This window comes from Trachypithecus francoisi, unplaced genomic scaffold, assembly GCF_009764315.1.
Source record: "Trachypithecus francoisi isolate TF-2019V2 unplaced genomic scaffold, Tfra_2.0 Lachesis_group16, whole genome shotgun sequence".
In the NCBI taxonomy this organism is placed as follows: Eukaryota; Metazoa; Chordata; class Mammalia; order Primates; family Cercopithecidae; genus Trachypithecus; species Trachypithecus francoisi.
In genome coordinates this window covers 72,601,610-72,627,759 of record NW_022681461.1, presented here as the reverse complement: position 1 = coordinate 72,627,759, position 26,150 = coordinate 72,601,610, and the positions used below count along the sequence as shown (strand labels likewise).

The window sequence follows — 26,150 nt, the reverse complement described above, 5'->3', positions numbered from 1 at the left end:
TTTTTGTATTTTTAGTAGAGACGGGGTTTTTCCATGTTGGTCAGGCTGGTCTCAAACTCCCGACCTCAGGTGATCCTCCTGCCTCGGCCTCCCAAAGTGCTAGGAGCCACTGCACCTGGCCTTTCCTAGCATTTAAAATAGCTATGTCCAGTCTTCAGAACAGCCCTGTGGTGAGGTATGATCATGAGCCCCATGTTACAAAGTGAAGAGGAAACAGATTTTATAACTTGCCCAAGATCATCCAGCTAAATGGAGAAGTGGAGATTCAAAGTCCAGTCTGACTCTTTGTACTAGCTTAAGAACAGACTCTCAGCTGGATGCAGTGGCTCATACCTGTAATCTCAACACTTAAGGAGGCTGAGGCAGATGGATCACTTGAGCCCAGGAGACTACACAAACACACAAAAAATTAGCCAGGTGTGGTGGTGCATGCCCGCAGTCCAGCTACTCAGGAGGATAAGGAGGGAGAATTGATTGAGCCCTGATGATTGAGGTTGCAGTTAGCCATGATCACACCAAGAGAGGGAACAAGGAAGGTGGCTGTCAGCCACTGGTATCAGAGACAAGCAGAGGCCAGAGAAGACAAATACAAAATCTTTCTTTGGCTGGGACTTGTCAGAAAGGGAATCTCCAGGCCTCATGTGCCTTATGTGTGGGCATCTCTGAAGGCAGAAAGGACTCCATTTTCCCTGGATGAAAATGGGCCTGTGAGCACGAGGCTGAGGTCTGACTCCTGGGGGCCACACAGGCAGGCCTGAGCACCTTGCCCCTCCTCACTGAAGGGGGCTTAATGTCGGGGCACAGTTGACTCCATCCCTCTTTTTCCTGTATGTTTTTTTTTTTCAAGACAAGGTCTCTCACTCTGTCACACAGGCTGGAGTGCAGTGGCACAATCTCAGCTCACTGCAAACTCTGCCTGCCAGCTTCAAGTGATTCTCCCATCTCAGCCTCCTGAGTAGCTGGGACTACAGGCACACGCATATAGGCTTGTCTCCAACTCCTGACCTCAAGTGATCCACCTGCCTCGTTTTTTCTGTATGTTCTAAGTTATTTCAGGGATCCCCTTTGCCTCACTCTGGCCATTCCAAAACATATATATATGTTTCATTTATATAAATCCAAATAAACATATTAAAATTGCAAGTGAGATATTTTTGGCCTTAACCTTTGAATTTCAATGTTTTCTTATCTGTAGAGCAGATGTGCTAACTCCTATAATTCTGGGCAATGCCCATGTGATTCTTGGCCGCTTCAAGCCATCTCAGGTCTGATTTTCACACAAGTTCAGCAGCATTGGGCTAGAAGGGCACCGCCCTCCCACTCTGCTGCCACTTTGAATAGAAGTCCAAGCTTTCGCTTGCTTGCACTGACTTTGATTCTTCACATTGCTGAGGAGCAGTGACTGAAGCTTAATCTCATTGTCTACAGTCTGTCTCCTCTATGGAGCTGCACTATTCTTTCCCATCTCAATTATTTCTGATGTAACCAAAACACTCTCTCTCCCCATGGCCTTTTTTCTTTTGTGAAGACTTGGAAAGGGTCAGTTTCAGAGGCTTGAGCCCTGTGTTCTGACTTTCACGGACAGAGGCCTGCCACTCTTACATTTACAGGTCATCATTCTGAGCAATAAACTTTTTTTGAAGAGTAGTCCTACAAGCTCACTAAAAAGTTGCATTTGTATTTAACTTAAATAGAGAACTTTATGTGTAGTCCATGTTTCTGGACTCTATGCCTGATTTTGAATCACTGGACTTAAATTATTTGACTTACAACACTGATACATCTTCTAAGTGAACCTAAGCAAAGAATACCAGCCCTACATCCCACTCCCCACAAGATAAATGGGAAAGACACAAAGCCACGCTGAGAAAGGGCCATGGTTTGATACTGTCCAGTGAGTGTCTCTTGGCCTCAGAATGCTGCCACTTCCTGCAGTTCCAGCCCTCGGCTGTGGTCCATTCTGAGTAAGTGAATTCCACTGTTAAAACTTGCACACAATAAGGAGATGGCATCACCAACAGCCAGAGAAGTCAAGGGTCCTGATCCATCCAGAGACAAGGTGAAAAGGCAGGCTGGGGGGAAAAGGGGAACCAGCAGATTAGGCCAAGAGTGTAGCATCATGAAACGTGATATCTTCATGAGAAATGCGAGGAAATAAAGCATTTGCTGTACATATCTAACCAGTATGAGAGAGGACCCACTTCTTCAGAGGAAAGCATACCAGGGAGGTCAGAACTTGGGCCAACCCCACGACATCAGTGGTAGAGAATGGCACACGGGCCAAACAGGATGCATTCCATCACCAAGAAGTATCAGGTTCTCACTGGCTAAAGACATGTTACAAAGGTGCCCTCAGTCACCTGCCCAGAAAATAAAGCAGGGCCCAGGCAGAGAAAAACATACAAGAATACTGGTCTTTAGCTGCTGGCTTCCTGGGGTCTTGATGCCTTGGAGATGAAGGATAATGGGGGAGCCTGAAAGGCATTCTTTAGGGGTTTCAGCTGACCCATCTCCCTCCATCTGCACCTTAGAGGCCACTCTTCTAAAATCTACAGGCTCATACCTGGTGGGCAGGGAATCTGTGCCACTTGGTCAGGTCAATACTTTCAGACCTCGTTCTCCCTGGTAAGGTTTATGATCATTAAGTCTAAAACATCTGCTCTTTTTCCTCAAGCAACTGTTACACCTGGGTGGCTGGAGAAGCCACTCCAGGTGACAGTACAGCAGGCTGTCCTTACTATGGAAGTTTGGCTTGTGGCCACAGCTATTTGCAGAGTGCCCACAAGACACGGTCCCGCCTCTATTGTCTGAGGGAACTACCCTGTCTCCCCTGAGAGGAGCTGAGTTCTAGAAGACTGCTGTAGGAGAGATTTGGTTTAAAGTTCTTTAAGTCAATGCTATTTCTGTCTGTGGCAGAACCCTGTGTCCAGGACAGAACAGATGGAGGCAGTGGCGTGCTGGTAAACCAGCTTTCTGGCGGAAAAAACACCACCACCACTGATTCATAGCACTTGTCAATTGTCATGGTGTAAATACCTCCACCATGATCAGATTTCAGGCTACCAAAGGTTTAAAAACCAGTTCACAAAAATCCTGAATATTTAACAATCGGCCAGCAGGGGCTGACTCTAGCAGATCCAGGAATCTGGGGACCTGGGTTGCATAAGACATCCTTTTTCTCTGATGCTTTGAAATGTTATGAGCTTACTGTGTTCTTAAACTTCAGCTACAGAATCAAAACAGGGCAGAGACTTTCTGAAACTATCCTTACTCCTCCTTAACCTCACCAAAAGCTGAGGGTTTCATTTTAGTCCTCGAAAGAAGAATTCAAAAGTGGCAATTCTTATTCTCTTTTCCAGGTATTTTAAGGGTCACAAATAAGAATCTGATGAAGAACTTCAGGTAGAAAGAATGTAAGAGCCAAATCAATGTGAGTTCTCAGGAATGAGTCTATACAACACAGTACCAGGGGATACATGGGGATAGCATCTTGACATCACCTCTTAACCACAGGACTAGACAGTGGCAGAAGATGGGTGGCTTTGTAATGCTGAGCAATGGGAAGAGGGAGTTTTAAAGAAGGTTTTAGGACTTCATGCGTCTTTTGAGGAGAACTGACAGCAGGCTCCTTACCTCCAGTATCTTGGTTCCAAATCTTCACCTTGCAATCATGTGATGAGGTAGCAATTAAAGGCATCAAGGCCGATGCTCTTGGTAGAAAGACGCAGGATGCAACAGTCTGGAAATGCCCCTTATACTCACATATTCTGTTTCGAGTCTGTCTTAGGTCCCACAACTGCAAAGTAATGACATGGACCAGCTCATACTTACTCGTCTAGCTTCGTCCATGAATCTCCCCCCGCTCCCATGATGTACCTATTCCCTCCACTTACCTGCTCACATATCTTCATCCATCCACAGACCCAACAACCCCCATCTAGTGATTATTTTAAGCCTCAACTATGTCTCAAACAACCCTGGTTAAGAATGTGTCATAAGTTTTTGCCTTTTTAATGGTTAGGGAAGTAAAAGCTCCTAGTCCTACAGCATGATGGTGTTCCATCATGGGGAACCCGAAACAACAGTATGGGGTTGTTTGCTTTCATGGCAACTCAAGACCTGCTTTATTTCAACCTCTTGGCATCTGTGGGTCCTGTGGGGACCCCATGGTTAGAAGTACCTCATAGGTATAAGTACATATAAGTGTAGACATTCTGATTTCATGCCTAGATGCTGAACCTTGATGTGTGAAGACTAGTGTCTACAAGAGGGAAGTGCCAGTCAGTGCTGCCAGTCCTACTCTCATAGATACAGATCAGAGCACAGCTGGAGAATAATGTTCAGGGAGGAGAGCAAATTTAATTATGTCCAAAAAGATAATGAAGTTATCCAGGGAATAGCTGTAGGAGCTGGAAATGTTTCACTTAGAAAAGAGATGCTACATTCAAAGGCTGCAACACCCCAATCTACCATTTACTAGGGATGTAGTCTTGTGCAAGAGATGTCAACTTGCCATGCCTCTATTTCCTTCTCTGTGAAATGGGAATTATAATAGTACCTAACTCATGGGGTTGTTTTTAAGGATTAAATGAGATATTACATGTAATGTGCTCAGCCCAGTGCCCAGCACACAAGAAATGTCCGATAAAATAGGAGGCATAATTGTTCTATTTGAATACTAGATAACACTTTTAATTGATATTCTACAATTATGAATCAAAGGTGCTTTGGAGGAGCCTAGGCAATCTATTCCAAAATTAACTGCAAGGAAGGTATACGAGTAAGGGATGGAGTAGGCCCTGGACCAACACTAGAGCTCCAAATTTCCTAAAAAGCTTGAGCTTCTTTTACTGTGGCCATGCCTATAACGGGAATAAATCTCGTTCTTCAAACAGTCCCTCCCCTCTCCAAGCTCTGCTGCGAGTAGAGACATCAGCAGACTAGTTCTGTGTTTAGCTCTTCCCCATCTTGACTCTCATCCCATTCCTATTTCCTACTACCAATTCAGAGAGCCCTAAGTTGATGAATGTTTCTTTTCTTTTCTTTCTTTATTTTTTTGGGATGGGGTCTCCCTTGTTGCCCAGGCTGGCCTCAAACTCCTAGGCTCAGTTGATCCTCCCACCTCAGCCTCTGAATAGCTTGGACTACAGGCACATGCCACCATGCCCAGCTAACTTTTTATTTTTATATAGAGACAGGGTCTTGCTCTGTTGCCCAAGCTAGTCTCAAACTCCTGGGCTCAAGTAATCCTCCTGCCTTGGCCTCCCCTATGAATGTTTCTTAAATGAAGCAACTGGAATGCAAAGATCACTCACAGTATGCTTTTGAAAGAGGCCTGAGCCATTAGCAGAGCTCGCCTGTGTAGCGCAACTATAAGCATGAGGCCAGAGTAAGTGATCTGTTCATCAGCAACCAGATACCTGGACCTCACACAGTCTCCTACCGTGGCTTCACAGCCTTCTCCTCCAAAGCCATTGCTGCAGGAGATACATTTGTGTCCATCCACACTGACTTCACAGTAGGTCTGAATGTACTGCTTTGCAGGAAACATATGAGCTACCTGCAGCCCCCGACTGTCCCATAATCTGAAAGAGATTAGGGCAGGAAATTAGCTTGTAGTAAATGTGACTGAAATACATCCATATTGTCCCACTATCATAAAAGTCTTGGCTCTTTGCTGTGTAGGCCAGCCAGATTGGAATGGCATGATTTACCTAAAAACAGCAGCATGAACCAGATCAATCTCTGAGACTCTAAAGCTGGCAGGAAGTAACCAAATTGAATGACATCTGAGTTCTTTCTATTTTGAGATCAGTTAATAGAAATTGAGACCAAGCACCTTAATTGTACAAGTTAATTTGTTAATTTGGTCCTTTGAGGCACTGCTTTCCATGGACAAAAGGATATTTCTGTGCCTGTGACTTAAATTTTTAAAAAGATACTTATTCTGCTATGGAAGATCAGTCATCATTCAGAATCGGTTACAGAAGATTTACATACAGATCATGGCCACCCTTGGCTATGGGGTCCACTGGGGAGTATTTTGTTTTGCTCCTTATTTTATTTTTACCTCTTTACCCCATTCCTACCATTTTCTAAGGAGAATCTCTTCTGAGATCCAAAGTTTCTAGTTACGCTCTCCGGTCTAAGAACTATTGACTTTACTGACTCCCCTGATGCTGATTTCGACCCTGCTTCCCCAGGGAGGGCTTCAGCTCAAGGCTGGGTGACTGAGAACACCAGGAGCCATGCAGGAGTAGCAAGGAGAGCCAGGCAGCCCGACAGGGTGGGACAAGCAAGTGACTGATTCTGGGGTTAATCTGAACACATTCACATAGCAGGAGCTGGCTGAATCAGATGCTTTGAAACCATCTAGAACAGGGGCTTTTACCAGGCCTGATCTCATGGCATACAGTCTCTACCTTAATGATCCATGGGGCCAGAGCAGAGAGGCCCCACCACCAGTGAAGGGCAGAGGAACGGAAGGCTCTGGGAAGGGCAGAGCAATGTGGAGAAGCAGAGTGGGAATGGAGCCATGTACACATGGGAGCCACAAACCTCACAAGAAACACTTTCACTGCTGCTCAGTAAGCCCACCTGAGGGTTTTATCTTCTGAGGTCTGTAGTATGTATGGTTCTCTGGGGACCCAGCACAGGTGAGTGACCTAGAAAAAGCAAACTGTTCAGAACTTCTCACACCAAGTCATTCCTCTGCTGTAATTCCTGTCAAATGTGCTAACTAGCATCACTGTGCCTCTTCTCAAGGATTCTAAACTAGCAAATTCATTTACAGGCATCTTACATTTTGCAGATACCTATCAGTCATGCTCTACCTGCATCTCCCAGGTTATCAGCAGCAAGGGAACAGCTGGGCCAGTTGTGAGCACCAAAATACATGCAGGCACCCTTAGAGTACCTGAAACCCCAGCCGTGTGGCAAATAGAACAGCACCTGTTGTAAGGCGGGTTCACTGAAACTCTAGCCCAACACCTCATGGGGATCAGGAAGAGCATTCATGTTTCTCTTTATCCCTGCAGGCCCGTGCTCGGACAGGCATAAAACAGTTTCCAAAATAACCCAAAATAACAGGATTTTCTTTTCTTCCAGTAAACTCCACCAATATAGAGGGCATGGGGCAAGCACATCTAACCATTGGCAGTCATCTTCAAAATTAGAAAAGATGACTGGGACTGAAATTTGATGACCCCTAAAAGAACATCTACTATGGGTCAGGTACAACGACAGGTATTTCACATCTAGTATTTCAATTCATCCTCTGAAGAACCTTAGCAGGTGATAGAATTCTCCCCATTTTATAAATGAAGACACAGACACTATAAGAGCTTAAGTAACTTCCTTGAGATAACATAGCTGGTAAGTAATAGATCCATGACTTGAACCTGGGTATGACTGACTCCAAAGGCTCTGAAGTTTATACCAGTCTGCTACTAGAAAACAACCGGTCCTTCAAGAGCAATGCAAATTCTACATAAAGCAAAAGGTAATGTTTATTTCTCCACATGATGTTACACGTATGAACATACAATAAGCATAAGCTGTGAGCTCCTGGAAGACAGGAACTCTGTCCTTGGTCACTAACCCTGTTCCTAGCACAGTGTGTGGCCCACAGAAGAAAAGGAATAGTGAAATAAATAATGAAGACCATTTTTAATTCCCACATGAGTGAGTAAAATCATTGTCTGGAGCAGAAGACTCAAGGGACCATCTAATCTAATAACCTCGAGAGGCCAGGGTCTCACAGCAGGTTAGGAGACAGCAATTGGGACCCAGGCTCTAATTTCTGCTCATGGGCCTCCTGATTTCTCTCCTGAGCCTTTCCTTCACCCCATGCTCCTTTCTGCTGCCCTGTTCTGTACCAAGTTCGAGTTCATACCACGTTCCTGGAGACAGATGCTCTTTCCACACTCTGTCCTGTCACCATATCCCACAGAAGCAGGGTGTTGTCCCGAGAGCCAGTGCACAGCTGTGATGAGTCTTTGGAAACAATGGTGAGAAGACAGCCTGTGAGAGGGGACCTGAACGGGCTTTTCAGAAAGTATCAAGGTGTTGGGAAGAGGTTCACTTTGTTTTACCTGGACTCACAGCCAATCCGGTGACCACCATGGCATGGCCACACAATTGCTGCCTTGGTTGTGAGGAACCGTGCAAGTCCCACATCATGACCATCCTGTCACGAGAGGCGCTGAAGAACTGACTGGAATTGGGAATACAGGTTACCTGCTCAGGGAAAAAACAGTAACACTGAAATAGCTCTGGTGTGCTAGTTGGACTGGACTTTAAATTGGGGGGAAAAGATGAGTCTGCATAACTCCCTCCCCACACACTTCTTTTTTTTTTTGAGATGGAGTCTCACTGTCACCCAGGTTGGAGTGCAGTGGCGCGATCTTGGCTCACTGAAGCCTCCACCTCCTGGGTTCAAGCGATTCTCCTGCCTCAGCCTCCCGGGTGGCTGGGATTACAGGCGACAGCCACCACACCCAGCTAATTTTTGTATTTTTAGTAGAGACAGGGTTTCACCACGTTGGCCAGGCTGGTCTCCAATTCCTGACCTCAGGTGAGCCGCCCACCTCGGCCTCCCAAAGTGCTGGGATTACAGGCATGAGCCACCGCATCTGGCCCCCACACACACTTCTCAAGAGTAATACCTAAGCTTGAAATCTATGAATGCAAAGCATGGGCCAGTCTGAATTTCCACCTTTTTCAATGTTGTGCTACCTTTTCCTTTATGTAGCAGATTTCCTCCTGTCCTTCAGGGTAAGGTTAAAAATCTCACCTCCTCAGATCACGTCACCTTGGTGAGGATGTTTCCCCTCTTGGGCTTCCTATAGAACTTCCTCCTGTGGGATTCCTTTTACACCTGATCATTACTGCACCCCCAAAATGGATACTGTACTGTTATGACAGGTGATTCTGTTGTACTTATGAAGAATTTGAAGTGAATCTCTGTTCCATTTTATGCTTTTTTACCTTGAATACAACTTTGCTTGATATTATCATCCCAACTCCTGCTCTGTTTGTTTACATTTGCCTGATATATCTTTGCTGACCTGTTCTTCCTGTTCTGATCTCTTCCATCATGTTTTTTTTGTTTGTTTTTTTTCTGGTAACTGTGGTAAATATACATAAAACTTACAATTGTAACCATTTTTAAGTGTACAATTCAGTGGCAACGAGTACATTCATTGTTGTATAACCATCACCACTATCATCTCTAGAACTTTTCCATCATCCCAAACTGAAACTCTACAACCTTTAAACAATTACTGTCCATTTTCCTCTCCCAGCAGCCGCTGGCACGCGCAATTATTCTACTTCTGTCTCTATGGACTTGACTATTCTAGGTACCTCATATAAGCGGAATCATACCATATTTGTCCTTTTGTGTCCGGCTCTTACTTAGCATAATGTTTTCAGGGTTCAGCCATGTTGTAACATGTATCAGAATTTCATTCCTTTTTTTTTGAGACAGGGTCTTGCTCTGTCAACCAGGCTGGAGTGCAGTGACCTAGTCTCAGTTCACTGCAACCTTCCTTTCCTGAGCTCAAGCAATCCACTTGCCTCAGCCTCCTGAATAGCTGGGACTATAAGTGTGTGCCACCACACCCGACTAATTTTTGTATTTTCTGTAGAGATGGGGTTTTACCATGTTGCTCAGGCTGGCCTCGAACTCCCAGGCTCAAGTGATCTATCTGCCTGGGTCTCCCACAATGCTGAGTTTACAAGCATAAGCCACTGTGCCTGGCCTATTTCATTCCTTTTTAAGGGTGAAAAATAGCCCACTGTATGTATATTACCACATTTTGTTTATCCATGAATCTGTCAAAGGACATTTGGGTTGTTTCCAGCTTTTGGCTATTCTAAACAATGTTGCTATATATATATATATTTGTGTGTGTGTACAAATATCTGTTCTATGTTTACCGTTTTACTTTCAATCTTTTTTTTTTTTTTGAGACGGAGTCTCGCTCTGTCACCCAGGCTGGAGTGCAGTGGCCGGATCTCAGCTCACTGTAAGCTCTGCCTCCCAGGTTTATGCCATTATCCTGCCTCAGCCTCCCGAGTAGCTGGGACTACAGGCGCCCGTCACCTCGCCCGGCTCATTTTTTGTATTTTTAGTAGAGATGGGGTTTCACCGTGTTAGCCAGGATGGTCTCGATCTCCTGACCTCGTGATCCGCCCGTCTCGGCCTCCCAAAGTGCTGGGATTATAGGCTTGAGCCACCGCGCCCAGCCCCTGCTTTCAATCTTAAAGCTGCTTTGCATTAGATATGTCTTATTTATTTATTTATTTATTTATTGAGACACAGTCTCACTCTGTTGCCCAGGCTGGAGTGCAATGGTACGATCTCTGCTCACTGCAACCTCTGCCTCCCAGGTTCAAGTGATTCTCCTGTCTCAGCCTCCCACATAGCTGGGATTACAGGTGGGTGCCACCATGCCTGGCTAATTTTTTTTTTTTTTAAATTTTTGGTAGAGATGGGGTTTTGCCATGTTGGCCAGGCTGGTCTTGAACTCCTGACCTCAAGTGATCCACCCACCTCGGCCTCCTAAAGTGCTGGGATTACAAAGGTGAGCCATCGTGCCCAGCCTAGATATGTCTCTTTTAAACAATGTATAGGTGGCTTTAGTTTTTAACTCAGTAAGAGTACTGCCTTTCAATAAGTGAATTTATCCCCATTACATTTACTGCTGTCATATATATGTTTGATCTTGTTTCTTCCATCTTTTCTGTTGGTTTTGAAAAACATTTTGTCATATTTTCATCGTCTTCTTTTTCTATAAAATTGTATATTTATTTTTAGATTTATTTTTCCCTTTCTTTATATTTTTAATTTAAATAATATGTAACCTGAGTTCTTCTCATGATACCTCTATATATGTATTAATATCTTTAAACTCATATTCTCAATGTATTAATTTCAGAAAGAAAAGAATCTCTTGTAAGGAAAAGAATTTTTTCTTTAATTAGCACAATTATATTATTTCTGGCTCGTTCCCACTTCTGTAGGTTTTTTATCCAGTCCATTATCATATTATTAATATTTTGCATTTTATTCATATAAATTTTTTAAAGAATTAAAACAATTACATTTCTTCTCATAGCCCTAGTTTTGACGATTCTTTAGACATAATTCTGTGTTTAATTGGACTGAAGGCTCATACAGTGAATTCAGTTTGGAACTTCTTTAATATTAGTTGGCTTTATTATTCATCATTCATTCGCATTTTTTTGTTTGTTTGTTTGTTTGTTTCCCTCTTGTTGCCCAAGCTGGAGTGCAATGGCGCGATCTCGGCTCACCACAACCTCTGCCTCCTGGGTTCAAGCGATTCTCCTGCCTCAGTCTCTTGAGTAGCTGGGATTACAGGCATGCGCCACCACACCTGGCTAATTTTGTATTTTTAGTAGAGATGGGGTTTCTCCATGTTGGTCAGGCTGGTCTTGAACTCCCGACCTCAGGTGATCCACCCGCCTTGGCCTCCCAAAGTGCTGGGATTACAGGCGTGAGCCACCGCGCCTGGCCCATTCACATTCTTTAATAATATACCTTCAACTATATTATTCAGGAATGCTTTGCATATGGCAAGATTTTATGAATTTAAGAATGTCTTTCCATGCCTTTACATATGAACAACACTCTCCGCACATAAATAATCTTTCTCTTTCTTCCTTTCCTTTCTCTCTCTTTCTTTCTCTCTCTCTCTCTTTCTTTTCTTTTTTTTCTTTCTCTCTTCTCTCTTTCTCTCTCTCTTTCTCTTTCTCTCTCTCTCTCTTCCCTCCCTCCCGCTTTCTTTCTTTCTGACTGGGTCTCGCTATGTCACCCAGGCTGGGCTGCAATGGTGCAACTATAGCTCACTGCAGCCTCCATCTCCCTGGCTTAAAAGATCCTCTTGCCTTAGCCTCCCAAGTAGCTTGGACTATAGGCATGCACCACTATGACCACCGAATGTATTTGTATTTTTATTTGTAGTATAGACAGGTCTTGCTATGTTGCCCAAGCTGGTCTTGAACTCCTGAGCTCAAGCAATCCTCCCACCTCAGCTTCCCAAAGTGTTGGGATTATAGGAATGAGCTACCCTGCCTGGCCAATTTTTACTTTTTAATAACATTTTTCCTCAAATCTTTTCTCTCCCAGATAATTCTTCTATTGTCTCACTTCTTTTTTTTTTTTTTTTTTTTGAGACAAATCTTGCTCTGTCACCAAGGCTGGAGTGCAGTGAAATGATCACAGCTCACTATGGCTTCAACTTCATGGACTCAAATGATCCTCCCACATCAGCTTCCTGAGTAGCTGGGACTATAGGCGTGCACCACCACATCCAACTAATTTTTTAATTTTTTGTGGAGATGAGGTCTCGTTATGCTGTCTGGGCTGGTCTCAAATTCTTGGGCTCAAGCAATCTTCCTGCCTTGCCTTGCCAAAGTGCCAGAATTACAGGCATGAGCCACTGCCCCTGGCTTGTCTTATTTTTTCAACTTATTGTTTCATAGAGTACATGTTCTCTTAATTTATAGAGTAAAAAGCACTAATCAAATTTTATCTTTGCTTCTTGAGTAGTTCTTCCTTCAAAGTGTATTTTCATCTGACATTAGCTTGTTATATGTGTATTTTTTAAAAATCTAGGCATATAGACCTCACTTTGGATCCTTTCTGCTTATTAATCTTTTCATCTTTGAATGAGGGCAAGTCCAATCTTTGGCAGTAAATTCAACAAGGCTCGATACATGCTCAAGTATTACATGCACACACACACACACACACATGCATGTGCACACACACACAAGTGCACGCACGTACACACACTCACACACAGTCAATTCTCTCTCACTTTCTTTCCTTTCAGTCCAAGGTCTACTATAACTTGATTTGTCATGCTGAATATTCATGGTTGATTATGTCTTGATTTGTCATCCTGAATATTGATGGCTGATTATGTCTTGTCTAAATAGCTGAGACTACAGGTGTGCACCAACGTGGCTGGCTAGTTTTTTTTATTTTTTGTCAAGATGGGGTCTTGCTATGTCCCAGGCTGGTTTTAAACTCCCAGCCTCGGGCAAATCACTTGAGGCCAGGGGTTGGAGACCAGCCTGGCCAACCGAGCAAAACCCCATCTCTACTAAAAATATAAAAATTAGCCGGGTGTGGTGGCACACGTCTGTAATCCCAGTTACTTGGGCGGCCAAGGCAGAAGAAAAGCTTGAACCCGCGAGATGGAGGTTGCAGTGAGCTGTGATCACACAACAGAGAGAGTGAGATTCTATCTCAAAAAACAAAACAAAACATTCCTGGCCTCAAATGATCCTCCTGCCTCAGCCTCCCAAAGCACTGGGATTACAGGGATGAGCCACCATGCCTGGTCAGTCCTTCGGCATTTTAGGGTGACTAGAAGAAAGAGAAGCAAGCTGGCAGCAGCCTCGATTTTGTTACATTGTCTTGTTTTACTGGTCAACAATCTATGTCCTTAGTCCTCATCTTTCTAAATAAAGGGCTGTTGGGAGGACCATTCAGGAGCAGCTCTTTTAGTGAAATCTGTACTCTGTCAAATATCTGGGGATAAGTGAATTACAGCATGGTGTTCCCTATCAGTCTAGTTCAGAACACAACGTATCTGGCAAGCAACTATCACATTCTGTGCTATGGGATTGTGGCTGATGCCTAGTTTCATTATAAAGGAAGTGTGTATCTTAATTTTTGGTTCATTTAGGTGGACTTCAGAGCAGGGAATTATATATAAACTGGCATTCTCTATCATTTTTGCTGGAAGCTCACTCTGGTCTGTAATGCTATCTAACAAATTAATTTTTATTTCATTGTTATTGAATGTTCATTAAATGTCCCCAACTAGACTAAAAGGTTGCTGAGCACAGGGATTTTGTCATTTTCCTAGCTATGGTAAGCACAGGGTAAGCCTTCAGTACTATACCTGTTGAGACAGGATAGGTCAGAGAGAGTTGTTATCAGCTGTGTTCTGTTTACTACCTGTGCTATTCAGGGCTTAATGACAAAAGAAAAACTGTGTTCGATATGCCTGTAACAACACCTAAGTGAATGGTTTGCTCTGTTTCTCCTGAAGTAGGACTTCACAGCATCAAACAAAGCCTTTGCATTTTTCCTTAAGATCAAAGATTCAGTCACCCTTAATATCTAGAACTATTAGCTATCCTTTATTCAGCTCCAGATTGCCTTCATAATAATCATTTGACAATTACCTTGGTGATCTCATGTTCATGTCCTTTGAACCTTTTCACCACATTTCCAGTTTTCCAATTATACGCCACAACTGTCTGAAGAGAGTAAAGATTTTAGTTTCATTACTCAATTCTTGTTAAAGTGACACTAGCCTCTACTGCATTCCCACCTTACTTTCTCCCTCCTCACTCACTCCCTCTCTGTTCAGGGACTTGCTCAAAGCATTAGGGGTTCCCTGTTGTGGCCATCCCTCCTCATGTGCCCCTCCTTTGAGTTTCTTTTCTTTTCTCCTGGTGGTTCTCTGCCTCTCCCTCTGACACTAGACCACTGCTCTAAACTTACTGATAGGTTTGGGCTAACATTCCCCAAGGAGAAATGATTCCACTGGAGGTTCTGGCTGTAGATGGTGAAGGAGAATTCCACATAGAGTTAGATTTGTTTTCCCTACTGTACTGTATATTTTTGTTGTGGTGCTTTTTAAAAAAATTTACCATTTCAAGCTGGGCACAGTGGCTCATGCCTATAATTCAGCACTTTGGGAGGCTGAGGAGGGCAGATCACCTGAGGTCGGGAGTTAGAGACCAGACTGACCAACATGGAGAAACCCCATCTCTACTAAAAATACAAAATAAGACAGGCATGGTGGCACATGCCTGTAATCCCAGCTACTCAGGAGGCTGAGGCAGCAGAATCCCTTGAACTCAGGAGGTGGAGACTGCAGTGAGCCACCCTGCCCGGCCGAGATTTTAAGACAAAATACTGCCAATTAAATTAGGATACTTAGATGCATCCTGATTTAAGAAGTGTTACAATGTGAAAACAGGGCCAGGCACAGTGGCTCATGCCTGTAATCCCAGCACTTCGGGAGGCCAAGGCGGGCGGATCACCTGAGGTCGGGAGTTCAAGACCAGCCTGACCAATATGGAGAAACCCCATCTCTACTAAAAAAAAATACAAAATTAGCCGGGTGTGGTGGCACATGCCTGTAATCCCAGCTACTCAGGAAGCTGAGGCTCGAGAATCGCTTGAACCCAGGTGGTAGAGGTTGAGGTGAGCCGAGATCGAGCCATTGCACTCCAGCCTGGACAACAAGGGCAAAACTCCCTCTCAAATAATAATAAAATAAAATAAAATGTGAAAACATGCATCTTAGAACCAGTGGAATACAGTATGCAAATGGAATTTGAAGATTCTAAAAGGCTATTGAAAATGAGAGACATTATTATTATTATTTTTTGAGACAGAGTCTCGCTCTGTCACCCAGGCTGGAGTATAGTGGCCCGATCTTGGCTTATTGCAACCTCCACCTCCCAGGTTCAAGCAATTCTTGAGCCTCCGCCTCCCAGGTAGCTAGGATTACAGGCATGCGCCACCATGCCCAGCTAATTTTTGTATTTTTAGTAGAGACAGAGTTTCGCCATGTTGTCCTGGCTGGTCTTCAACTCCTGTCCTTAAGTGATCCACCTGCCATGGCCTCCCAAAGTGCTGGGATTATAGGTGTGAGCCACCGCACCCAGCCCATTATTAGTATTATTCACTACAAAAAGAATTAGCAGTTGTGCTACCAGTATCCCAGCTGTGAGTGCTATGATAGATCCAAATATGAAGGAGAGAAATGCGACAATGGGAGGAAGGAGGACAAAAACACAGGGAGGAATCATAATGCATACCAGTGTAAAGAGCATAAAAGAAGAGATTAGAAAGTTCCTTTTGCTGACAATTAACTCCTATGTCTCCATGTAGGTGTAACATGGCATTGGTGGGAAGTATGATATCTGCCATTTATAGAAAGCATGTGGGTGGTCAGGCATAGTGTTAAGGATCTCACCTACGTTCTTTGATTTAATCTTTATAACCACCTGTGAGGTAGCATTATTATTCCCACTTAACAGATAATACTGAAGCTCAAAAAAATGTAAAGACTTGTCCAAACGAATGGAAAGTGGCCAAGCAAGGATTTAAACCCAGTCTTCCTAACTCTAAAGCCCATATTTTTACACTCATCAACCCTGCTCCAGAAATGCAAACCCTAGATAGACTTCCTTTCAAAATATCTTCCTTTCCCTGCAATAAAGTTCGTTTCCCGGGAAACACTGCAAACCCCACCTTATCTTTCCCTCCAGAGACACAAACATCTGAGTTCAAAGCAGCAACAACAGAGACGGTATCCATGTGAGCTGGGCTATACTCTTGAAAAGCTTTAGTCTGAATTCTCTCTTCTATAATTTCATCAGGCCTGCTAAAAAGAGTATAGAAAATGAGAGACCCAATGGCATGGGAATGGATGGGGGTGTGGTGGGGTAGGGAGAAGAATGTGGGTTAAGAAGGCAATTCAGGCCAGACTAAGGAGGAATATTTAAAAAGGAGAAGAGAAGGCAGACCCACTGACATTGTCAGCAATGGTATTATTTATTCTGAAAATATGCAGAATGACTGAAGGACTGGAATCTGATAAAGGGAGATCCTGAAGCCAAGAAGCCAGGAGTCTTTCTTTGCTCACACTAGCAATTAATCCTAAAGATTTAGGCCCCTCTGTGCATGGGTGCAGCCACTAGCTAATAAACTGACTGTTTCTTTCTTTTGAGACAGGGTCTCACTCTGTTGCCCAGGCTGGAGTGCAGTGGCACACATGGCTGGGCTCAAGCAATCTTCCCACCTCAGCTTCCCAAGTAGCTGAGACTATAGGCTCATGCCATCATGCCCAGCTAATTTTTGTATTTTTTGCAGAGATAGGGTTTTGCCATGTTGCCAACGCTGGTCTCGAACTACTGAGCTCAAGCAATCTGTCCACCTCGGGCTCCCAAAGTGCTGGGATTACAGGCATGAGACAGCACACCCAGCCCTGACTGTTTCTTATCCAAAAGAAAACACACTAAACTATTCAGGGAAGGCCATCAACATTCACCCTGGGTCTTCTCTTTCTTTAGTGGAGAGTTTTAATGGGGCATGATAAAACCTGGGCTCCCAGGGGAGGATTGCTGTACCTGTATTTGTAAGTGCTGTGTTTGAGTTTGCTTTGCAGTTTCCCCATCACTGCACAAAACCTACACCAAACCTTCTGTGGAGGAGCTTGTTTCAGTTGGCACCTGAGTAGCAGCATCCCTTGTGGCTGCTGGAAGTTGCGTTCCTTGTTTAATAAAAAGAATACATATTGTTAATTTTGTTAGGCACAATAATGGTAGTATGATGTTGAAAATAAATCCTTTTTTAGACTAATTAATTGTATGCTTTTGCTTTTCCTCCTCACCCTGCTTCACCCTTACGGCCCTGAGGTTGCAGATACACAAAACAAAACTGATTTTAAAAAAGACTAAGAAGTCCTGTAATAACTAAAAAACAGAAGTGTCATATGGTCCAGCAATTCTTCTCCTGGGTTTACAGCCAAAAACACAGAAACAGATGTTCAAACAAAAATGTGTGCACAAATGTTCACAGCAGCACTGTTCACAGTGGCCGAAGTGAAAACAACTCAAATATTCATCAACAAATGAATGGATAAACATCATGTGGTCAATCCATACAATGAAATATTACTTGGCCATTAAAAGGAATGAAGTACTCATACGTACTACAACATGGGTGAATCTTGAGAACATCATGCTAAGCAAAAGAAGTCAGACACAAAAGGCTACATAGTTCATATTCTATATATATGAAATATCCATAGTTGGCAAACCTAGAGACAAAAAGCAGATTAGTGGTTGCCAAGAGCGGGGATGAGGAAGAGATTGGGGAGTGACTACTTGATACAGATAGAATGTAATATAGAATATCTTAATAGACTAGATATAGTTTGGATATGTGCCCCCTCCAAATCTCATGTTGAAATTTGATCCCCAATGTTGGAGGTAGGGCTTAGTTAGAGGTGTTTTGGTCATGTGGCCAGATCCCTCATGAATACTGGGTGACATCTCCCTGGTAATTAGTGAGTTCTCACTCTATTAGTTCCCACAAGAACTAACTGTTTTTAAAAAAGCCTGGCACCTTCCTCCTCACCTGGTTCCTTCCTCTCTTGCCATGGGATGCCGGCTCTCCTTTGCCTTCTGCCACAGTGGAAGCTTCCTGAGCCCTCCCCAGAAACAGAAGCCTACATCATGCTTTTTATACAGCCTGCAGAACTGTGAGCCAAATAAATTGCTTTTCTTTATAAACTACTTAGGCTCAGTTATTTTTTTAAAGCAACACAAATAAACTAAGAGGCAGAGTTTCCTTTTGGAGTGATGAAAATGTTCTAAAACTAGATAGTGATGGTTGCACAACATTGTCTCTATATACTAAATGTTACTAATCATAAATTTTATGTTACATGCACTCTGCCACAATAAAATAAATACTAAGAAGATGTAATCAAAAATAAAAAATAATTCACATTACTGAAGCTTCTTGAAAAAGAAAAGCCTCAGTTATTCTAAAAGGTTATAAACTTCCTTGGTTGCTGGATTTTTTTTTTCTTAATAATTTCACTACGGCACCTCTGTGTGCCAGAATCATGAAATAGATGTCCTGAGATGCTAGAAATAATGACACTAAATGAGACAATATAGGTAATGACCTAGACTAGTAGTTCTTAAAGTGTGATCCATGGATCATGGGGGATTCCTGAGAGCCTTTCAGGGAGTTTGGGAGGACCTCCCTTTTCCAACTACATCTCTCGGTGAGGCCCTTCTCTCCCTCCCTCTCTCCCTTCCTCTCCTTTTTTCTCCTCCTTCTTCCTTCTCCTCCTTTTCCTTCTTCCTTCTTCCTTTTTCCTTCTTCCTTCTCCTTCTCCTTTCTTTTTTATTTTGAGACAGGGTCTCACTCTATCACCCAGGCTGGAGTGCAGTGGTGTGATCTCACTGTACCCTCCACCTCCCAGGCTTAGGTGATCCTCCCACCTCAGCCTCCCGGGGATCTGGGACTACAGGCTTGCACCATCACACTCAGCTAATTTTGTTGTGTTTTTTGTAGAGATGGGGTTTTGCCAACTCCTGGGCTCAAGCAATCCACGTGCCTTGGCCTCCCAAAGTGCAGGCCTTCTTTTCTTTTTATACCTCAACATAAACAATAGATTACAATAGACTGAATACAGAAGCAGATATCCGAGTCAAATTGTCTCCTGTTTAAGGGAAACATTAGAAATTTGCAAAACCATAAAGCAATACCATTTTTTCTAACTAAATATTTTGGTTTTGGAAAGTATATTTATTTTTCATAAAATGATATTTTATGTTAATATGCAATAGGTTTATTACTAATTCAAAATTAATAAGTAAATATCTTTAAAATTTGTTTTTTTAAATTAATTCATTTACTTATTTATTTTATTTATTTTTTTGAGATGGAGTTTCACTCGTCACCCAGGCTGGAGTGCAATGGAGTGATCTCCGCCCACTACAACCTCTGCCTCCTGGGTTCAAGCAATTCTCCTGTCTCAGCCTCCCAAGTAGCTGGGACTACAGGCATGCGCCACTACATCAGGCTTTTTTTTTTTTCTGCATTTTTAGTAGAGATGGGGTTTCACCATTTTTTGGCAAGGCTAGTCTCAAACTCCTGACCTCAGGTGATCCACCCACCTTGGCTTCCCAAAGTGCTGGGATTACAGGTGTGAGCCACCGTGCCTGGTCTCATTTATTTATTTTTAAATTTAACAAACCCTGCATGTGGCATTCAATCTCAGTTTTAATGTCAAACAATAGTAGCAGAGCAGGATTCGAATCCAATCTATAACCTACATAAGCAAAACCTCTTCAGGGGTTCTTAATTTTTAAGAATGAAAAGAAGTTCTGAGACCAAAAAGTTTGAGAGCCAGTGACCCAGAATTTAAATAATGTTAATATTGGATTACATATTAGAATAAAAAGAATAATGAAACATTTTCCAGATTTACTTGTATCATCCCCCTCAACTAACAAGGCTAGAACTGAAAAGAAAGAGAATGAATTATGCATTCAAACGTGCTCCTCCACTCATTCAGGAAACACCTCCTAAGCACCTTATTTATGTAGGTCTTATACCAGTTGCTGGTGAAACTGAAAAAAAGAGAAACCTGAAGATGTGACCAGCATGAACATTTGCTGGGACCGAAGGAACCTAAGGACCAGTCTCAACTACTCCAGGTCACGTGTCCCCTGCAACTAGCTGTGATATCAAAGAGTTGAGGGAAGTATGGGGGGCAGTGGGAGCACCCAGTCCCCATTTCTTCTGAGGTTCTGCTTAAAAGTTCTAGGAAATGAGTTTCTTATGGGCATGACCAACCTAATTCTAGGAAGAACTGTCTACAGGAGAGAACAGCAGCTAAAACGCATCAACTTAATATTCTCATTCATACCATTAGCGTTAAAAAAATAGAGCTTTCCAGAAGACTTTCAGCCGACGTTTTGAGAAGTAGATAGAATTACCTTCTGACAAGACTAGGTAACCAATACAGAAAAGCATAACGCAATGGAAACAATGTGAGTGGCATCAAGAGACCCAGGATCTACCCCAGCCCTGCCTCATCCCATTATGTGTCCTTGAGCAGCTCCATTCCCCACTCTGGCCTCAGTCTCCCCAGCTAAAAAATTAGGACACTAGATGAAATTATTTTTAGTAGATTATGTGTATAATGAAAGAAGGTCTTTCATTATTCATCTTTGTACCCCGAGTGGCTTGCACAGTACTGTACAACAAAAATACTTGTGAAGTGGCGAATCTAAAGTCCCTTCCACTTCACATAGTCCAGGATTTTCTGTAAGAGACCACAAGATATGCTGAGAGGCAAAATTCAGGATAGTTTTCAAAAAGCTTGGGATGTGGTATTGTTTATAGATAGAGGGTGCAGGGCTTCTTATCTGCCAGCCTAACCTATTTTTCAACATTGTCATCAAACTAACGACAGATGTCATCCACAGATCTAGGTCACTGGAAATTGCAGGTGCTATAAATGGATCGGCTCTGCTCAAAACTGATTGGTATAGTCAGAGAGCCATACGTCCCAAGAAAAGCATATATATTCATGGGACATTCTACGGAAAAGATAACTTTTAGAATTACTTACCCCCAAACCAATAGGATCTTCTTGGTGAGCTGCCCCTATGCAATAATTTGTAATGTGTATCCTTTGGAAAATAGTTCAGGCAGCCACTTCTTAATCTCTGTAATTAGTGGGAAGCCACTGAAGTTAATCTCTTCTCTGTCTAAGCATGTTTGCACTGAAAAGAGATTTACAAGATAAATAAAGACCTTGTTTATTAAAGAGATGGTTAGGTGTAGGTTTCCCTCACAAAGGAAGAAATATTTTACAAAATTCCAAGATTATCTCCCTCACATTTCCACAATTCAGGAAAGTATACTATAATGCTAATTATATCTTTTTTAAATATGCAAAATATATTTAAATACATCATTAAACATTTTGATTTTGCTCCTAACATAGTACTTCTGTTCATCAAAAATCTTGAGTTGACTGCTTCAGAGTTTACTGCTTTTGTGAAAAAGGCAATTTCTCCTGTTGTAAATAATTATCCTAGAATTTGAGATGGAAGAGCTTTTCAAAATCACCATATATAAACCATTTATTTATTTCAAGATCTGCAGAATAAGGGTAGAAATATTATTTGCTCAAAATTATAACTACGATCATTTATTTAAAGATCTGCAGAATAAGGATAGAAATATTATTTGCTCAAAATTGTAACTAAGTAAATCTCTTGACTTCTAGTCCAGAATTTCCATTATAAATGTCTACAAAGAATAAACAGTTTTATTGCATTTTAATAACTTAATTTTAAGAATTCAAATAAATTCTAAATATTGATTGACAGTACAGCTTATTCTGAGAATTAAGGGCAGCACAGAATAGTCAGAACAACATTTGATTAAATGCATTAGTACCTGCATTAGACAGGACTAGTTGTGAATTATAGCTCAATGTGGCCTTGGGCAAGTTGTTGAACCTCTCTAAGTCTTACTTTCCTATGTGTAAAATAGGATAATAACTCCATCATTGACTTCTGCAAAGATTAAAAATAGCACTTAAAATGTACCAGGAACTGCTCTAGGTTTTATATTTATTAACTCATTTTATCTATTCCACAAGCCTCTGAGATACTGTTACTACAGGCTGAGCATCTAATCCAAAAATCCAAAATTCAAAATGCTCCACAATCTAAAACTCTTTGAGCACTGACATGACATAAGAAGGAAATAGTCACGGAAACATTTTGGATTTCTTTTTTTTTTTTTTTTTTTTTTTTTTTAAGATAGAATCTTACTCTATTGCCCAGGCTGGAGTGCAGTGGCGCAACCTCAGCTCACGGCAACCTCCACCTCCCAGGTTCAAGCAATTCTCCTGCCTCAGCCTCCTGAGTAGCTGCGATTACAGGTGTGTGCCACCATGCCCGGCTAAGTTTTGGGTTTTTCGTAGAGATGGGGTTTCACCATGTTGGCCAGGCTGGTCTCGAACTCCTGACCTCAAGTGATCCGCCCACCTAGGCTTCCCAAAGTGCTGGGATTACAGGCGTGAGCCACTGTGCCTGGCCACATTGGAGCATTTTGGATTTCAGGTTTTCCATTAGGGAGGCTCAACCCTTAAGTACATAATGCAAATATTCTAAAATCTGAAATTTGAAACACTTCTGGTCCCAAACATTTCAGATAAGTGATACTCAACCTGTATGGCCATTTTGCAGATGAGAAAAGTGAGGCACAGAGATATCAAATAGCTTGGTCAAGTTTATACTGCAAATAAGTGGCAGAGCTGAAACTTGAATCCAGGCAGTGCAACTCCAGAGGCCCTGTTCTTGACCAGCATATTATACTGCATCTCTACAAAAGCTAGTGCATATAAAGCTTTCGGTTCATTCTGGCAAGCTGTTAACAATAAATTATGGTTACTAGCATGACTGCAAGATTAACAGTGACCATACTGGAAGCAGCATTTTCACACTTAGTAATATTGTTCATAATGCACAAATATACATAGAGAACATATTCAAATGGATATATGAATCTAGAGGATATTAAAACTGAAGTAAATTATGGCCTCTGATCAGAGTGACTGGACCCAACAAAGCTAAGAATTAATTATGTTACATAGCAAGGCAATTAAAAAGTCTCAAGAACAAAGTATATGAATTTGGGTTATGTCTACGTTGTTGTAACTTATTATGAGTAGACTAAGAAATAAAAATACTGCTAAGTTATCTTCCACTATTTTTATTATGAACATGTAATATATTTCAGAGGAGGTATAATTTCTGGTTCATTTTTGTATCTATGATTTGACCTTAGCCTAGGAGAATGAACGCAAGGCAAATAAATATTTGTTGAATTAATTAATGGAATACTAAGATGAACAGTCAGCTTGGAGTTTGGCTCTTGTTGCCCAGGCTGGAGTGCAATGGTGCGATCTCGGCTCACCGCAACCTCTACCTCCCAGGTTCAAGCGATTCTCCAGTCTCAGCTTCCCGAGTAGCTGGGATTACAGGCACCTGTCACCACGCCCAGCTAATTTTGTATTTTTAGTAGAGACAGGGTTTCTTCATGTTGGTCAGACTGGTCTCGAACTCCTGACCTCAGGTAATCTGCCTGCCTTGGCCTCCCAAAATGCTGGGATTACAGGCATGAGCCACTGCTCCCAGCCCAGTGGTACGCTTTTTAAGGACCCAACAACATAAGGGCCCTTTTAACCTGCCCAACAACATATCCTTTAGAGAGCAGTCACCCTGTTTCATCCCAGACTCCAGACCCAGAAGGGCTGGAGAGGACATGGGAAAATCTATAGACTCAATTTTGGCTCTGGATGTCCCCATTGGTTCCAGCTGGAACCAGGCCTCAGTCTGAATCCCAGCACTCGATTCTAATCTGCTTTCCAAAGGCCTTGAGATATCCAGTAGTCACTCTAAACCACCCTAAACATAAAGCAGAGAATTCTCTTTTAACTCTCCAGTGCAATATTCCTTGATATACACCAGTACCTATCCAACTGCTCTATTCCATGTAGAAACTGGGACTCAGAAGGCTGTGACTTGCTGAAGGTCACAGGGGCAGAGCTGGGTGGACTGCACCTTATTTCCCTGCTCCCCTGTTCATGCAAACGCTGATATCTTATTTCCCTCCGTCTCCGCAAATTTCCCTCTGCACACTTCTGTCTTACATTCTGGGAGACCAAGGCATCTTTAGCCGCCAAAACAATGCTCAAAGAAACAAAAGTATGAGTAGAAACACCTGGAAGCTGGTCTGGTTCGAACTTCTAATGGTACAGATAGCGGAAACCGAGGCCCAGGGAATAAGAGGTTCTTGCCTAGAGTCACATAGGGAGCCAGTTCTAGGCCACCACTCTCAAGGCTGCCTCAAATTTTGGGGATGACTTCTGGACTTGTGTGCAGTTTTTCCTTTCTGTTGCTTCAGATCGCAAGTGCTCCTCTCTCTGCCCATTATACGAACAACTAAAGTTTATTATTTATTTATTTTTTTTTTTAGAGAGGAGTCTCGAGTCTCGCTCTGTCGCCCAGGCTGGAGTGCAGTGGTGCGATCTCGGCTCACTGCAACCTCCGCCTCCCGGGTTCTGGCAGTTCTCCGGCTTCAGCTTCCCAAGTAGCTGGGACTACAGGCGCACGCCACCACGCCTGGCTAATTTTTTGTATTTTAGTAGAGACAGGGTTTCACCGTGTTGCCCAGGCTGGTCTCGAACTCCTGAGCTCAGGCAATCCACCCACCTCCCACAGTGCTAGGATTCCAGGCATGAGCCACCGCGCCCGGCCTAAAGCTTATTTTTGATGTGGAAAGAGGGGAGAGGAATCCTCCAAGATGGGAACCTAGCGCCACCCAGCAAAAGGTCGGCCCTCATAACTGCTCTCCGCTTCGGCCAAAGGACGAGGGTTGCCCGCTCCCAGTCTGCCGCTATGCCCCTTTCTCCCACCTCAGGCTCAGTACCCACCGGTGGGCTCGGGGGCTGGAGCTGGGGCCGGCGGGAACGCGGAGCTGGCGGGTGTGAGCAGCCTCCGAGCCCTCCCCCGCCTCCGCCCCTAGCAGCAGGCGCACGTTGCTAGGGTGGGAGTGCTGACGAAAAGCCTCCGGGCACCCTCTCCGGCAGCCGAACCGCAGTTCCGCTAGCGTAAAGCTGGGACAGAACTGAGCGCCCGGTGCTACTCTCTTCGTGTAACAATGCACTGATGAGGTCCAGAGAAGAGGACGCTTGTGCCCAGGACCACGTTGCCAGAAGAATCTAGACAATCCAAGGAAAGCGGGTACCTTTGTAATAGCTATGGAGAAAGCACTTAATAAAGGTCATCTTTTAAATTATTAGTCGCTCAGATATACACGTTGCCGTGTTTCTTTGGAGTTTCTCTGATTTCGACTAGAAATTCCTCCTTTGGACACTCTCCCAGCCCCCCACTCCTCTATTCCTTTCATTATTTTTTTCATCGAACCGTTACAGCCTAGTACCATAGCAAGAAGAGACCCCTCAGTACCTTCTTGAGATCCGAATGGGAAGACAGTTGTAGAAACTAACAGTTTTTACAGCTGCAGTCTCTTTGCTTCCAGACTGGAGTCTATTCATCTCCGTATTTCTGGTGCACAGTATAGGGCTTGGTATATAGTAGGGGCTTATTGAATGTTTGTTGAATTAATGAATGAATGGCAGGGATCCTAGCCAACATTTATTTATTTACTTATTTATTTATTAGATGGAGTCTTGCTCTGTCCTCCAGGCTGAAGTGCAGTCATGTGATCTGGGCTCACTGCAACCTCTGCCTCCTAGGTTCAAGCGAGTCTCCTGCCTCAGCCTCCCAAGTAGCTGGGACTACAGGTGCAGGCCTCCATGCCTGGCTAATTCTTCTATTTTCAGTAGAGATGGGGTTTCATTATGTTGGCCAGGCTGGTCTCGAACTCCTGACCTCAGATGATCCACCCACCACAGCCTCCCAAAGTGCTGGGATTACAGGCATGAGCCTCTGCGCCTGGCCCCAACATTTATTTT

At 43.1% G+C, this 26,150-nt stretch overlaps 1 protein-coding gene across 3 annotated transcripts; it reads right to left on the bottom strand.

Annotated features, from left to right (window-relative positions):
* Positions 1-1,862: 1,862 nt before the first annotated feature.
* On the bottom strand, positions 1,863-25,228 carry WDR31 (WD repeat domain 31). Of its 3 annotated transcripts, none has more exons than XM_033237754.1 (11): positions 25,107-25,228; positions 21,225-21,378; positions 17,194-17,336; positions 16,316-16,448; positions 14,230-14,304; positions 8,094-8,238; positions 7,895-7,995; positions 6,598-6,665; positions 5,444-5,585; positions 3,634-3,796; positions 1,863-2,072 (listed from the first exon to the last, which is right to left on the bottom strand). In XM_033237754.1, exons 3-11 carry the CDS (start codon positions 17,307-17,309, stop codon positions 1,912-1,914), a joined length of 1,104 nt encoding a protein of 367 aa, XP_033093645.1. In that variant the 5' UTR covers positions 17,310-17,336; positions 21,225-21,378; positions 25,107-25,228; the 3' UTR covers positions 1,863-1,911. The 3 variants fall into 3 exon arrangements, with proteins under 3 accessions (XP_033093645.1, XP_033093646.1, XP_033093647.1); XM_033237755.1 differs by having other exon boundaries at positions 16,316-16,445; XM_033237756.1 differs by lacking the exons at positions 16,316-16,448; positions 21,225-21,378; positions 25,107-25,228 and having other exon boundaries at positions 17,194-17,332.
* Positions 25,229-26,150: the final 922 nt, after the last annotated feature.

Coding starts and splice junctions, on each gene's coding strand:
- WDR31 (XM_033237754.1), bottom strand. CDS start 17,309: ATGCTGCTACTCAGGTGCCAACTGAAACAAGCTCCTCCACAGAAGGTT. Junction 14,305..16,315: donor TCTCTGGAGGGAAAGATAAG/GTGGGGTTTGCA, acceptor TACTCTCTTCAG/ACAGTTGTGGCGTATAATTG. Junction 7,996..8,093: donor CGGATTGGCTGTGAGTCCAG/GTAAAACAAAGT, acceptor TTGTTTCCAAAG/ACTCATCACAGCTGTGCACT.